This window comes from Arachis hypogaea, chromosome 7 (assembly GCF_003086295.3).
Source record: "Arachis hypogaea cultivar Tifrunner chromosome 7, arahy.Tifrunner.gnm2.J5K5, whole genome shotgun sequence".
Classification (NCBI taxonomy): domain Eukaryota; kingdom Viridiplantae; phylum Streptophyta; class Magnoliopsida; order Fabales; family Fabaceae; genus Arachis; species Arachis hypogaea.
This window is the reverse complement of record NC_092042.1, coordinates 66,080,529-66,096,945: the sequence shown is the minus strand read 5'-3', so window position 1 is coordinate 66,096,945 and position 16,417 is coordinate 66,080,529. Positions and strand designations below refer to the sequence as shown.

The following is a 16,417-nucleotide window of genomic DNA, read 5'->3' as shown; positions in this document are numbered from 1 at the left end:
TACTGTATCTCGTTTATACTGTAAACGCATTAATTTAATACGTATCTTGTTTACCGTGTAAACGAAATAAACATACACGTAACATATTTCGATCATAATTTTTATAATTATTTATTTTGAATAAATGACCATTTGTACCCATGAGAGATAAAAACGCTGATATTTGTACCCATGAAAGCTCGAAACTAATCTTGTACCCATGATAGATGTTGTCCGTGTGACAAAAGTGCCCTGGCTTGAATCTGAGCTTGGTTCGTGGGTTTCCAAACCTACGTGGCACTCCCAACCTCCCCCCCCCCAAATCTGAGCCAACCATTTTCATCATCTTCATCTTCATCTTCTTCACCATTACCATCACCATAACCTCCATAACCTCCATCATCATCACCTCAGCACCGCCACAGCCACCTCCCTTCACCACAACCTCCGACGACAACGACTTTATATCGAGTCAGCAGTAGTAGCGGCATTAGCCGCACCAACAGCTTCCCGCAACAGCAATGCCATCGAACAACTTGCAAAGGTATTGACATAACTCTAATGCAATAATGTCTCAAAATTCTCAATCAACCATGAAAATAGAACGGTGACAATGAGGGTTTTGGAACAAGGACAACTTACTAAAACTTGAAAAGAACATAGGAATGGAGCGGCAGCAGTATTAGCTTCGTTTAAGCACAAACAACCCCACGGCCACCACCACGACAGCAGCGATTTCAGCACACAAGAGAGGAATCAGAAACAGAGACAATGCTGAGCAACAAACAGAGACAGTGGTTTCGGCGACAGCGGCGGCGACTTCCGCTAGTGACGGCAACGAGCTCCCGTGATGATGACAGCGACTGGGTGTTGCGGTGGTGACAGGATCGGCTTTCCCTCTCTCTCTCATCTTCGCGCACTTTCTCTCCCTTTTCGAAGCTCGACAGTGACGCATAGTGAGGCGCGATGGCGGCCCTAGCTCGATGGTGGCTGGACAGTGGCAGAGTACGATGGCTCCTCTTCCCCCTTGTGGCGTCTCTGGCTCACGACGGTGGTGGTGCGCGATGGTGGCTGGTGACGGCGCGATACCCCCTCTCGGATCTCTTCTCGTGCTCTCTCCTCAGTCTCTGAATCTCTCGTTTCTCTGCTCTCTTCCTCCTTGCTCTCTTATTTCCTCTGTTAGTGTGTATGTCATGTGTTTTTGTCGCCGGAGGTTGTGGTAAAGGGAGGTGGCTGTGGCGGTGCTGAGGTGATGGTAATGGAGGTTATGGTGATGGTGATGGTGAAGAAGATGAAGATGAAAATGGTGAATGGTTAGCTCAGATTTTGGGAGGGGGGAGGTTGGGAGTGCCACGTAGGTTCGGAAACCCACGAACCAAGCTCAGATCTAAGTCAGGGCACTTTTGTCACACGGACAGCATTTATCATGGGTACAAGATTAGTTTCGAGTTTTCATGGATACAAATGTCAGCGTTTTCATCTCTCATGGGTACAAATGGTCATTTATTCATTTATTTTAGTAATTAAAACATCTATTTTATTTATTTAAATAAAAAATCGGAATCTACTCTCTATTGTAATGTTTTGAGTGTTTATTTAAAAAATAGACTGCAGCGTGATGCGGATAAACCCTTAAATAAACCCCATAACGTTGTCACCAAAGAAAACCCCATAACGTTAAGTCAATCTTCAATTCTCCATTTGATAAAGAACAAAACCATTTAGCAGAGATGCATAAGCGCGCCTAATCTCACTCAATCGACCTTCGAAATTCATCAATGGGCCTCATCAGCCCAAATCCAAATCCATTTCTTCTTCCCTCGCCACCGCTCAATCCGGTGGTGGTCCCTTTGAACCCCAACCTCTTTGCGCTAACCACACCGCGCTGCCCCAAAACCCTCCGCAGAAAGCTCAAGCTCCGAGCATCGTCAACTTCGGCGGCTGACCCTGATGGTGGGGGCGACGGCGGGGCTTCTTCTTGGTCCAACATTTCCCGGTCGCTTCGGCGAGGCTCGAAGCGGTTTTGGTTGAAGTTCGGGGAGATGGTGAAGAAGGAGACGGGTTTTGACTTGGGAGATGGGAATGCGAAGGTGGGCGAGTTTGTGGGGCGCGTGAGGGATGAAGTGGAAACGAGTGGAGATGAATTGGGAAGGTCTGGGACTCACTGGGTTTCCGAGTTTCTTGATTGGAATCGGTGGGAACACTGGAAGGTAAACTCAATTGATTGCTGTACTGACATTTTCCCTGTTAATTTCTTCTTATATGTTTGATTTTGATGCACTCTCATTCAATCAAAATTTATGATATACATTACTTTTGAAGTAGTGGGTGGTTAAGTTGAAGAGTTTCGCTAACACAATAAATGAAGTTTATAACATTCATATGACTTTCGAAGTTTATTAAGGTCTTTTTTTTAAATAAGAGTGGGAATATACGTTTCGCATTGTTTGTTAGTTGCTGTTTTTGAAAGAAGGTAGGTGAAAAACAATTTGATGTAATGGATATTGGTTTTATGTGATGCAAGCTGATGCTAGTTGTTGTTGAAGACTTGAAGTAGATTTTTCACAATGTTCGGGCTTAAATGAAGTTACATGACAGTCAAAAAGTCATGCTAACTATAGGAAAATATGTAGAAACCTGGGTGATAGACATGCTTGGAAAATATGTACAACATTCTGCCTAACTATAGGCTGGATGGTATCCGATCACATTTTAGATTCTAATACTAATATATCAGGGAGATAACTATAGTCTAACATGTAAGTGCGGTGTGGAGATTAGAAATATCACATGATACTTCTTGATTAAAGCACAATGAAAGATTTATTAGACAGAAATTTTCTATTTTTTTTTCATCTGGTACATTTTTTGTGGCGTCTAAGTTTTTTTTTTTCTTTTTGGTTGCTCTGATAATGGGTGTTTAGAGGGTGGTGTGGTGCCATTATTTAGATATACCATGAGGTGATATTGAGTATCGACATAACTAAGTTTTACTGGTGTTCTCTTTCTTTTGTTGTTTTGTCTTCATTTTCTATTTGGAGAGCATGCAACATCAACAGAGGTCCCATTTCTTCCCATATTAAATTTTTTTCTTTTATTGGAAGAAGAACAAACATAATAGTTATATACTTTAAAGTTCCAAAAAGATGGATGAATTCTCCATGTAGTTAAATCTCAATCCCCAACCTCATTCATTGGGTCCCTCTTTCTTAACCTTCCTCAAGGAAGCTACTTCATCTATGGAAAACATTTGTGTTAAGGTTATCATTTTAAGGTCTTAGCATCTACATGGAGTTTTGAAAATGTTCATTTTGGAGGTCATTCTTTGTTTGGTGAGAGGTTGACAACTTGGCATGACTTGTTACATGACTCAGTCTCCTAGGACCTATATTTTTCCTTTTGGTTTCTTCTTACAAGGGTAGAAAAGGAGCCTTAAAGCAATGGTTGAGTTGTCTTCATTTGACCTCAAGGTCAGGTTCAAGCCTGGAATTAGTCATTGATGGTTGCAATAGGTTAGGCTGCCTACATCACACCTTTTGGGTGCGGCCCTTCACTAGACCCTACGCTACTCAGGATGCTTTGACTTGGGCTGCCCCTTTCCTCTTGGGAGCATACATGTTATGCTCTCTCCCGTATTTCTCCTTTCTTGGCCTTCATAAATTATTCTTCTTAAAAGGAAAATAAAATCTATAATTGGCTTCAGTTATTTTTAATTTTCTGTTGCATTTCCTTTTTGTCCCCATTATTATTATTATTATTATTATTATTATTATTATTATTATTATTAACTAAATAAGTATTGTTTTTCTCGTACTAGAATGTCAACAGTTGGGACCCTAAGCGAGTTGGTGTACTAGCTCTTTATATCTTTGTTGTGGCATGTTGTTGTAAAGGAATGTATGTCATAATTCAAGCACCTTACATAAATCGCCAAAGAAAAGAATTGACAGAAGCTTACATGGAAGCATTAATTCCGGAGCCTTCCCCAACCAACATTAGAAGGTTAGTTAATCCTCATTTATATGCTTATGCTAATGGCATATCAAATAGTTATTTTCATAATTAGCACAAATTAAATTGTTGATTTCTCACATGTTTATTTCTTCTATATGCTTTTTTATTTTTTGATAGTAAAGGAATCCTGCTAAAAGAGAATCTATAAAATGAGGATTATATTATTCAGGTTGTGAAAAATGTGGACTACTTTTAAAATCTGGATAGGAATGTTATGCAGGGAAGGTAGTTGACGAGGGAAGGTTAAATTTAAAGAGGAGTCTCCTACCCAATAGTCCTTCAAAGTTAAAGTGATAGCCATCACTTACCTTGGTACCTTCAAGGAAAGCAAAGGTTTATGGTATAGCTTTGAGAAATGGATTTCCAAGGGAAAGAATAAATAGCATGGTACTAGTATTAGCATCTGAACCATTCCTGCCCAAGTTATACTTCTGATTACTCAATGTATAAGATTGCATTTGGATACTATCTCTAAGACAGATCTTTTCTGTCTCTGCTTTTAGGAAGCAGAAAATATAGGAATTATGTATCCATTTTTTCGTATTTCTATCTTAGAGATAGTATCCAAATGCAGCCTAAAGGAAATCAAAAGTTGAAACTAGTGGTTTCAGAGATCAATTCTTTCACACATAGCCATTTCCCGCTCACTCATTGTTTTAATTCCTCATGTACTTTTATCTCTGACAAAATCCGGTGCTCAATAGATAGATGTGGAGGGGTACAAGGAAATCAAATGTTGAAATTGGTGGTTCTGAAGAACAATTCCATGCCAATTCTTCTTTGAGCTACCCACAGCAGCCAGTTTTTCATGAATGTGCCATCTAACATTGTCTAACAAATCTCTAAGATCATTTAACTTATCAACTTCCTGCGAGAGTTCATTTGAGTTTTTCCCTTTGTGAAGACGTCATTTGCAGTAAGCATAAAATTTGGAGAACTGTCTCCTCAGGGGGAGTGTTGAGAATAATGTATGGCTATTAGATTTTGTAACAAAACTTGATTTCCAATTGGAAAACAACTGTCTTCCTTTTGCTGGACTAGGTATTTCAATATATAGATGAAATTACAAAAATCATTGGCTGAAATGTAGGTTAATTTCTAGGGATCCTTAGGTTATTTATGTGTAGGCTAATTGCTAGAGATTGCTAAGCTGATTCTAATCTATTTTAGGAAATATAATATATGCAATAACATGTATACATTATATACAGTAATATTTTGCATGTGCTTAATGTATGCTGCTAGCTACCTATATGTCTTAACAAATGGCATAGTACTAAATGGCATTTTGAATATAAGCACATCTCCCACACATTGTTTGACTTCCTCTTCTCTTTTATCTCCTACAAATTCTACAGTCCAATAGCTGGATGTAGAGGGGAATCCAGGAAAATCTAGAGACGGAAGCATCACAAGAGAGTTAGATTTTAGTGGGTTGATTATTGGCATGATTTGCTATAAAATAATTTGGCATCTTCAAATGGTTGCTGTTGTTAGTGATTAATGCTAATTTATTTTACAGTGAATTGGATACTATAAAGCAATTTCATGATCTCAACCTTGTGCTTTTTTTTTTTTGTGGCATGTTTTTGTTAATGTTTTGTAAGCAGATTTAAGAAGGGCATGTGGAGGAAGTCAATGCCAAAAGGCTTGAAAATGAAGAAGCTTGTTGAACAGCCTGGTGGAACCCTTGTTCATGATACTTCGTATGTTGGAGAGGATGCATGGGAGGATGACCAAGAGGCTTCCAAGGAACATGTAAAACAAGTTATAGAGGATGATGGAAGGTTAACCAAAGAAGAGAAGAATAGACTGGTGGAAGGCTTGGGCATTTTAGGTCTCTTTCACTGTAACCATTTCATTCATCTATTATTTTCTACATTTTGCTATTTGCGAGTTGTTTACACTGAATGGTTGTTACTGGTTTGGAGACGATGAAGTATGGAATCAATTGCCTTATTAATATGGGAGCCCTTGTGTCTTGTGTTGAAACTATGGCCAATGGAAAAAACTCTCAAACAATTGTTGAGTGCTTTCCCCAAAAGGTCCACCTATCCAGAATCTCTTTTTTCTAATAATTTTGTGGAGTTGGGCTTTGCCCATTAAAAATCATACCTTGGTATAATTTCAGTCCTGTACCTTCATTCTGAGAAAGATTCTCTAACCCAGACACACACACACACACACACACATTGCATCACTTCCCTCTTTTTTATTCTATTAATTATATGTTTACATGCTTCTAAGCAGGCGAAGTTAAATCTGCGGGCACATGGCGTGAGAGACTTCATAAATGGAGGGAAGTCCTTAGCAACGAGCGTCTTGTTGAGCAATCGGATTCCTTAAATAGTAGATATGTAGTCGAATTTGACATGAAAGAGGTTGAAGCTAATCTTCGCAAGGATGTGGCGGAAAAGGCAACATCCGCACATGGAGCTAGGGCCTTGTGGATAGCTAAGAGGTGGTGGCGCTATCGTCCTAAACTTCCTTACAATTACTTTCTTGACAAACTTGATAGCTCAGAGGTTCGTATTCATAGATTAACTTTTTAAGTAGTATGTATGTTCTTAACTATAAGTTGATTTTTCATTTTAGACGTTTTGTGGAATATATAAACTGAGAGAGGCATAATTGTAGCAATACAATATACACACAATATTTCCAAAACTAAAGAGTGAAAATTCAGAATCCACTCTCTACAGGTATACATACTATTTATTTGAAAGACTACTACTAGCTAGCTTAAGCTGTTCCTCGTTCACTATCTTAAGAGTTAAATACATAAAGTTGAACATTATAGATTCTAGTTCCAGCATTACAGTAAATTTCAACAGGGGATTTCTTGTTACCCGACCGTTTTGTATGATATCTTCATAATAATATTCCTCTTTATTTGAAAAAAAAAATGTTGCTTTACCATGTCCATGCCAAGTTAAATTTTACACACAGCAATTCTCTGAGAAGATTGATGGCAGTTGCTCAGTTACATTCTTTTGAACAGGTAGCAGCTGTTGTTTTCACTGAAGATTTGAAAAGATTGTATGTGACGATGAAAGAAGGTTTTCCAATGGAATTTATCGTAAGTTGCATCAAAATTGCTATTGTTGGTCAGAAATCTGAAATCTCTCTCCAAGGTTTTCCATCTGTTGTCCCTTTGGGGAAAATGATTGATTAATAAAGTTCTTATTTGGTAGGTTGATATCCCTCTTGATCCTTATCTGTTTGACATTATTACAAGTTCTGGAGTTGAAGTAGATCTGCTTCAGAAGCGACAAATCCACTATTTTATGAAGGTTCTGATCGCTTTAGTACCCGGAATACTGATTCTCTGGCTCATAAGGGAGTCTGTGATGCTTTTGCACATTACTTCCCATCGTTTTCTTTACAAAAAGTATAATCAACTCTTTGATATGGCATATGCTGAAAACTTCATTCTGGTAAGCTTTTAATATCTGATAAGCTGTTGGGAGTGATTTAGTTTATTTTTGTGCATAAAATGTCTTGTATGGTTGTTCTATTTAGCCATGAAATATTTTTGTATTAGTATCCTGATATGTCAGATATATAGCATGTAAGAATATAACCCATGGAGGAATGTATTTAGCTTGTGATTAGTAATCATGGGAAAAGATGGAGGTTTAGTGGTTTGGATTATACTGGTCATAGGAAACAATCTGTGTCACTACTTTTGCCCTTGAAAATGTAAAGGCGTATTTATTCCTGTCAACGCTATATATCGCTAAAGTTATTTGGTCAAATGCCATGTTCTTAGCAACAACCAAAAGCCCATATTGTAAAGATATATTTAGATGTTAAGTCTCCATCAGAATAATGAATTGATGGATACATGTTTACATTTATAGTGATTTCCTTTTTCTTTCTTTCTTTCTTTCTCATGTCATTTGACTTCTTTCTTCTGATTTCTATTTATGTGAAAGTTCTATTGTTTGTCAGCCTGTTGGAGAAGTTGGTGAAACAAAATCTATGTACAAGGAAGTTGTGTTGGGAGGTGATGTTTGGGATCTTCTTGATGAGTTGATGATCTATATGGGAAATCCTATGCAGTTCTACGAAAGAGGCGTGCAGTTTGTGCGGGTAAGACATTTGATATCTGCACAGCCAATTAATCCCTCAAATGCTATTATGTTGTGACATGATATTATGTAAGTTGTTTGATGAGAAAGCATATTTCAGGGTGTTCTACTCTCTGGACCCCCAGGAACAGGGAAAACACTTTTTGCCAGGACACTCGCAAAGGAAAGTGGATTGCCTTTTGTTTTTGCTTCAGGTGCTGAGTTCACGGATAGTGAAAAAAGTGGAGCAGCTAGAATCAATGAAATGTTTACCATTGCTAGGAGAAATGTAAGCCAATAAGCATTTTCTAGCTCTAATATCAAATGCATTTTAAATAATCTTGAATGAAGATGTCAGTTAAAGTTTTGTTACATAGAATTGGATATATAGTCTTGTAATCCTATTTGATCAAATTTTCCTGTTTGTTTGATAAATTGAAATTCATATATTAGAAGTTTAGAACATCAATATTATTCATTGAGATCTTGATCAATGTGATCCCGACTCCTGAAGGCCTGAACCCTACAAAGATTAGAGGTTACTGTAGAGTCCTCCCCAAGACTGAATCATAAACCCCCCATTTTCCTTCCTCCTATTATGCAGCTTACTAGTAACTAACTAGTGCAGTCTCAACAGATAATTTTTCCCAGGAGGTGAGGGCTTGTTAAGCCTTGCAAAACTGCCAAAAGGAAACTTTCTTCAGCAGTATTTACAACCTTGGCTCGTGGCCTTCAACCCTAACTCTCTTAGATAAACTCTCCTAATAAATCTTCTATTTTGCTGCACAAGTTTACTTCAGTTGATGTTGTTTATCATTTATAGCTTGGACAAGGTAGTTTACAAATACTTTTCATTTTCTACAGGCACCTTGTTTTATATTTGTGGATGAAATAGATGCCATTGCCGGTAGGCATGCTAGGAATGATCCACGTAGAAGGGCAACTTTTGAAGCTCTCATTGCACAGCTTGATGGGGAGTAAGTTATTACTTTGAAATAGGAAACTATATATCATTTGAAGTTTTTATATCATCATAATTTATATTTGTTGAGATTATGGATCTTAGGTAGGAAGTGAAAGAATAGGCAAGATAGATATATATGTTAGATATGAAGCCACTCGTGTACTTTTACCCCAAAAGTTAAGCTTTTAGGAGATGACTCATTACATAGTATTGGAGTTTTTATTGTCTAATGATCTAGAGTTGATTCTGGTTGTAATAAAATAAGTTTCAGCACAAGATAGGTGGCCTTGTGCAATCTCTTTGCTCCAAGCTCAAAATGCTCGAAGTGAGGAGGGGTGTTAGAAATGAAGTTATTCATGTATCTGTAGCCACAACTTAAACTTATAGGAGAGATTGCTTTTAACATTATTATTGGAATTTGATATATTATGATGATGACGATGATAGAAGATAAAGATGATATTTATTTATAATAGTACAAAAGCGCTAATCCTAATTAAACAAAGAAATTAATAAAAGGAAATATGGAATTGATTCTTAAAAAATTGTATAATTCTTTTTAAACTTCCAAGGGGCAGAATTTTTTTTTTTCTCACATACTTGTTCTTGCTTGTTTCAAATAAATCCCATTGAGTCAGAAATTTGTCTTCTCTATTTCTCAAGTGGTAGCTCTTGGGGTTTGGGCTATAATGAAGCATATCTTCATTTAAAGATTTTGATGCTTGTTGTTGTGTTCGTAGTCTTATTTATTTTTGCATTTTATTACATGGAACTTAGAATTTGGTATATTTTAGCTATGGTTAACTACCAATTTCGATATTCGAAGGATTCAGTCGCTGACAAAAAGGTCCCTGAAAGATGTTATCGACAAAACAGACGCTGAATGATTTGAAAATACGACAAAAAGAACCAATAAATATTATAATTTTTGTAAGTAATAAAAAAATTCATATTTAGCAAACGGCTTATCCATTAGCTCTAAATTTTTGTGGCAACAATTGAATAAATATTTAGAAGGTGCACAAAAAAATTCAAAGCAAAATTTGATCTCTATTTTTTTTTTATTTTTCAAAAACAATATGATCATTCACAATATTTTTTTTTAAATTCACTTGACAAAAAATTACCAAATTTTAAGGATAAAAAGATCTTATTTTTCTAATGATTGCAAAATTTTGCATCAAAATTTGATTTCTAAAGTCGTTTTTTAAAATATATATTTAATATCTAGTTCTTTTTGTCGTGTTTTTAAATCTTTTGGGGGCTTATTTGTCGTTAGTGTCTTTTAGGGTTCATTTTGTTACCGATGCAAACTTTCAGATACCATTTTGGTAGCTTACTCTTTTAGCTAAGTTACGGCTCATAGTGATCACCATCGAAGTCTTCCTTATTTGAGTTATTTATTGAACTTCACTTTTGTCATTGCAGTAGAGCTACATATGTTAGGAATCTCTTTTTATTTTGATTTCATTACATTGTCGGTGTCATTGATATTTTATTTTTATATTTTTTTCATTACAATAGGAAGGAGAAAACCGGTGTTGACCGTTTATCCTTAAGGCAAGCTGTCATATTCATATGTGCCACAAATAGACCAGATGAATTAGATCTTGAATTTGTTCGTCCTGGGCGTATTGATCGTCGTCTGTACATTGGTTTGCCTGATGCCAAGCAAAGAGTCCAAATTTTTGGTGTGCATAGTTCTGGAAAGCAACTTGCAGAGGATGTTGATTTTGAAAAGGTATATTGCTTATCTATTCAAATTCACTTCTCTCTTTTCCATTGAACTCATACATTGATTTCTACATCAACAGCTTGTCTTCCGAACTGTTGGATTCTCGGGAGCAGATATAAGAAACCTTGTCAATGAAGCAGCAATAATGATGGTGGGTTTCTGCTGCATTTGATTTTATTCTTTGTTGTCCTACTAACTTCCAGATTTAGACCTGCTGTATGCAACATCATGGTGCTGTCTTCAGTGTGACTTTAATATGTCTGTAGTGTAAGGGAATGTGATTAATCACGGTTAAGAACTATATAGGTTTTGGGTAAGGGGAGTTAAAGTACAAATGATAGAGTTGATGCATTACAAAACATTTAAGGGCAGCAGCATCTATTTGTTTTCTAATCTGAGAAGGCTCAAAGTGAGCTGGAGCATAGTCCAATCTTCTCATTCAGTTTATGAGAATTGACAATCATGTATTTTTCATTTATAGTAGGAAACTGTTATAGAGAAACAAAGCCTTAACCTAGTGTTTTTGAGTGCTAGTAGTAGTTATGAAAGCCCAGTCCCATGAATAGCCATAATCAAATCCTTGCATAGCTTCTGGCCATCTTGTATGCAGTTTACATGGTAAATTCCCCTTGCTGCCCTTCCCTCTGTTACTGTATTAGTAATCCAGGATAAGATGCAAAATTAAAGCTTCTATTATTGGCTGCAGGTGAGGAAAGGGCATTCAAAAATTTCCCAGCAGGACATTGTTGATGTATTAGATAAACAACTGCTTGAGGGTATGGGTGTGCTTCTCACTGAGGAAGAGCAACAGAAATGTGAAGAAAGTGTACGTGTATTACCATTAGTTCTTCTCATCTGAATTGGTGATAGTGAAACATCTTATATGTTGAACTCATTACTGTAATTTAGGTATCTGTTGAAAAGAAGAAACTACTTGCTGTTCATGAAGCTGGTCATGTCGTGTTAGCTCACTTATTTCCTCGGTTTGACTGGCATGCATTTTCACAGCTCCTGCCTGGTGGTAAGGTATGCTATCTTGTTACAGCAATATGGAAATGATCATATTGGACTTTTGCCATTCCTTTTGCCTTTTCTCATCATCTCTCCCTATCAAAAAACTTTAATTGTCAGATATAAAATGAGTTGTTTAATATGTTTAAACCTCCTGCCTACACCAGAGCCCTTTAGGCTTGAAGCAAGGAGAATGCACAAGCTCATGTACCTTGTGTTCGAATATAACTAATTGATTTTATTCAAAAAAGGGTGCTGCCAAGAATTGAACAGTAGACCACTTACTCATGGAAGCTTTGATGTCGTGTCATGATCCATCTCTCTCAAAAACTTAATCTGTTATGATAAAGAAGGATGAGTGGCTTATATTTTAACACTATTGAATTCTTGTTCTGCTTAATCAGGAAACAGCAGTATCTGTATTCTACCCTCGGGAAGATATGATAGACCAAGGTTATACAACCTTCGGTTACATGATGATGCAAATGGTAGTAGCACATGGTGGTCGATGTGCTGAACGTGTTGTCTATGGTGATGATATAACTGATGGAGGCAGTGATGATCTTGAAAAGATAACAAAGGTAATCAGTAATTTTATATTTTGAGAATTTTGGTACCTCTTGGAAATTATAAATACTGATATGGTTATTATAGGCTGTATTTAAGAAATCACATCATAACTATGCGACTCAGATGTCTACCAATTTATCAATTTGGAGAAGATAAATTTATCCCTTTTGTTGGTTATTGAGGCATATATCAAGATAGATCAAGATGATGTTGAAAACAACTTAAGATCTATGGCATTTTGCAGTCTTTGGATCCATTTGATCTATTCGGCTGGACTGTAATTATAGAACCTAGTAAAAACTCACATATCATAATTTTTCTTATAGAGCGAATTGTTCTTCTGGCTTCTATAAAGTGACACTATTCAGCCAATAGCTTAGTTTAAGTGGTACATTTATATTATATTTGAGTAGTTTTTTTTTTCCTATGGACTTTTTTCAGTTTCTACTCCTTAAGTTCAAAGCTTTTGGCTTTGAGTAAATTAGCTAAGATTCTGTGGTAGAGTTGTTGGCTTTTGTAATGTCATGGTGTATGGTTAGAAAGGAATTATACCCCCTTTTTACTATGCCTTTTCAACTGTTGATTTCTTTTGGATAGGATTATACCTTTGCCTTCCATTTGGTACTCAGCACATTATTTAGTGGGGACCTTAAATGATATTCAAAGGGATTAACATTCATTGTTACATAGCTTATCTTTTTGGCTCTCAGTTATACCTTTTGTATCTATGTCTGAACATAGTTTATCTTCATCTGTAAATTCTATATTATCTGCTATTTTTTCCCCATCCAAAATAAAAACGAATGTAATATCTAAAATAACAAACCAAAACATACCTACTAATTTGTACATAAATTTTTTATGTGCTTGTAAGTTATTGAAGCTGTTAGTGAACTAAATAAATGTAATTTATTAGACATACCTCATTTATTAGACACACACACAAAAGAAAAACATGGGAAGGGGTTTGTTGGTGGTGGATCTCACTTCACTATTTTATGCATGACCTCTTTTTGCCTCTAAAGTTCAGTTACTTTTCTTTATAAATTTGATTGATTTGAGAGATTACCTTTCCACAGTAGTATATGGTAATAAACTCATTTGATTTTCATTAGTTTGTTTCTCACTGAAACTCATTTCAGATTGCCAGGGAGATGGTTATCAGCCCTCAAAATTCAAGGTTGGGTTTAATGGCATTAACAAAAAGGGTTGGATTACTCGATCGGCCAGACAGTCCAGATGGCGAGCTGATAAGATATAGGGTATATATTTCTTCTTTGAAGTAGGTAATATATGATTTTCCTCGTGAATGTAATTTAGCTTTTCTTTCTCTTTATACTTGTGCAGTGGGATGATCCTCAGGTAATTCCTGCAAATATGACACTAGAGGTATCTGAGCTATTTACACGGGAGTTGACAAGGGTAACTTCTGATATGCTTTCTCTGTCTTTTTGTTTTCGCTTTTGAAAGTAACTCTATTAAGATGCAAAGCAGAATAAACTTTGAAACATGTGTAATATATTTGGTGCATTTTAAAAAGTTTTCATTTGTGGCAGGAATTCAATTTATTATTGCTAATATAATATGCTTTCGATATATGTCTATTTACTTTCTAATTGGAACTATATGATAGAACAATCATAATACTCTTGAATATGTGAAGTAATGACTTACGATTGTGATCCCTGTACCTTAAATAATTTAAATACATTTTTGATATGTTGTTTGATTCTTATGCAATGACAGTACATTGAAGAAACAGAAGAACTTGCAATGAATGCTTTGATGGATAATAGGCACATATTGGACATGGTTGCTAGGGAGCTCTTGGAAAAGTCAAGAATAACTGGATTGGTATGATACACTTTTTAAGCTGTCACATTTTTTTGGCTTAAGAATTTTGGTTAAGAATGTAGATATACTGGAGTCATATGAAGGATTTATATATGGTCTTCATTGACTTGGAAAAGGCATATAATAGTTACTAAGTGAGGTACTATGGAAGGTCTTGGAAAAGAAGTAAGGATAACCTATATTCTTGCAATTAAGGAAATATATACGATAGGGTTACAACTAGTGTGAGAATCCAAGATGTTGTAAGAGCGTACCTTTTCATAATTCATACTAATTGGAGGTGCTTATTGAACATATGCAAGAAACCGTACCATCTTACATGCTTTCTACATATGATATTTGTACTTATAGGTGAGTCAAGGAAGATTTAAATGGGAAGTTAAATTTGTGGTGACAAGTTTTGACAGTACACGGTTTACGTATTAGTCACAATAAGACTGAGTGTGTCTACTGTAAATTTAGCAAGAGAAAGAACTCAAACATAAAAGTGAAAATTGGAGAAAATAACATACCATAAATCAAGGAATTTGGATCCTCTAAATTTTAAATTTGTACTTTAGAGGGTAAAGTGAATCTTTTGCCTTTGAATGGTTTCTCTCATTTATTCTTGGTCCCACCTATAAAATAAATGGTGAGAGATCACACTTTATTCTCTAAAGTGAAATTCAAACTTTAGAGAATCCAAGATTTTAAGTATCTTGGTTGTATTATTCAAGACAATGGAGAAATAGATGATGATGTAAACAATAGGATTCAAGTGTTGGTAAAAGTGAAGGAGTGTTTTGGGCTTCATTTGAAACAAAAATGCATCTTTAAAATTTATGGGTAAATGATATCGGCTTATCGCATTGTCATTAGACCTAATATGTTGTATGGAATGGAGTGTTGGATGGTACAAGGTGAATATGAATATACGTATAGTGTGATCGAAGTAAGAATGCTTAGATGGATAAGTAGCCATATGCAAATGGATAGAATAAGAAACAAGGACTTGAGAGAGAAAGTTAGGGTGGTACCTATTGTTGAAAGAATGGTGGAATCTCATACTAGATGATTTGGACATGTGGGAAAAAGACCGGTAAGACATCCGGTGAGAGAGTAAATTAGATAGGAGATGGACCAATGTTTATGGACAAATAGAGACTAAACACTCTAAATGAGGTTATCAGGAGAAGTCTAATAAATAGGTTTATTTTAAACATGATATATGACATATCTATATACCCGATCCCACCTAATAGAAGAAGGCATTGCTGCTGCTTTTGTTGTCTTCATAATTCTTTCAATAGAAGAAGTGGGATCTGATTGATATATAAGTATCATATAGTTGTTTACTTGTTTTCTGTTCCTCATTTTTGTTTATGGTTGGTTCTCGTAATAGAAGTGCCCTTCGTATATTTCTATCTTATGTGAACATTTATATGGCATATTGTCTTTTATTTTGAACTCATACATTTAAAGGAGGTTGAAGAGAAAATGAAGCCATTGTCTCCCGTAATGTTTGAGGACTTCGTCAAGCCATTCCAAATAAACATAGATGAGGTACTTTCTTCTGATATTTTTCAATCTCCTTCCGGTCCTTTCTCTGGTAAGATCATGCATTTGGGAGCTAGAATAAGCAAATTAGGAATCAAAACCATACATTTTTTATTCTCCTTGGACATGTTGAAATTTGGAATCATGTTAAACAATTGTTGATCTTCAAAGAAACTTGTAGGATGATGCACTTGTTTTTTCTTCCAAACAATTTAGTTACTATAGTTTCATTAATGCAGGAGGGGCCACTTCCTCATAAGGATCACGTGCGATATCAGCCACCGGACTTGTATCCTGCTCCTCTCCATAGATGCTGACACATTTAGATCCCATATTTCCACAGCACTTCTGACAGAACTAGTTACAGACACAGGAACCTGTTTAGTGATGATTATGGATTGGGTAGAACATAGTGGAGCTTTGTGTACATTTTCACTCTTAATGGTCCAGGGATAATATCTCAGCTGATGAAATCTTCATGCTGTTTATGCTTTGAAACTGATCAAACTTGTGTTATTAAGGACTTGTTTGGGTGAGTTTCTAAGAAAAGATCTTTTTTTGAGTTATCTTTTTTTTAAAGATCTTATAGAAAAGTATAAGTAATTTTATGTTTGGGTATCTCATGCAAAAAGATCTTTTTATTTATCAATTATGTTTGAGTATAATAATATAAAAGAACTT

The 16,417-nt window shown here is 35.9% G+C and overlaps 1 protein-coding gene across 1 annotated transcript; it reads left to right on the top strand.

Annotated features, from left to right (window-relative positions):
• The first annotated feature begins 1,557 nt into the window (after positions 1 to 1,557).
• LOC112703290 (ATP-dependent zinc metalloprotease FTSH 12, chloroplastic) lies at positions 1,558 to 16,302 on the top strand. The gene is made up of 19 exons (XM_025754682.3): positions 1,558 to 2,189; positions 3,797 to 3,981; positions 5,604 to 5,830; positions 6,244 to 6,518; positions 6,995 to 7,072; positions 7,188 to 7,430; positions 7,948 to 8,088; positions 8,188 to 8,355; positions 8,931 to 9,043; positions 10,555 to 10,771; positions 10,845 to 10,916; positions 11,472 to 11,591; positions 11,675 to 11,791; positions 12,181 to 12,357; positions 13,489 to 13,608; positions 13,694 to 13,768; positions 14,093 to 14,200; positions 15,662 to 15,742; positions 15,976 to 16,302. The coding sequence occupies exons 1-19, from the start codon at positions 1,758 to 1,760 to the stop codon at positions 16,051 to 16,053; spliced, it is 3,027 nt and encodes a 1,008-aa protein (XP_025610467.1). The 5' UTR covers positions 1,558 to 1,757; the 3' UTR covers positions 16,054 to 16,302.
• The last annotated feature ends 115 nt before the right edge of the window (positions 16,303 to 16,417 follow it).

Excerpts from the sequence above, each read along its gene's own strand:
- LOC112703290 (XM_025754682.3), top strand. The coding sequence starts at position 1,758 with ATGGGCCTCATCAGCCCAAATCCAAATCCATTTCTTCTTCCCTCGCCA. Across the intron at positions 3,982-5,603 it reads TCCCCAACCAACATTAGAAG|ATTTAAGAAGGGCATGTGGA; the intron begins GTTAGTTAATCC and ends TTTTGTAAGCAG. Across the intron at positions 13,769-14,092 it reads TTACACGGGAGTTGACAAGG|TACATTGAAGAAACAGAAGA; the intron begins GTAACTTCTGAT and ends ATGCAATGACAG.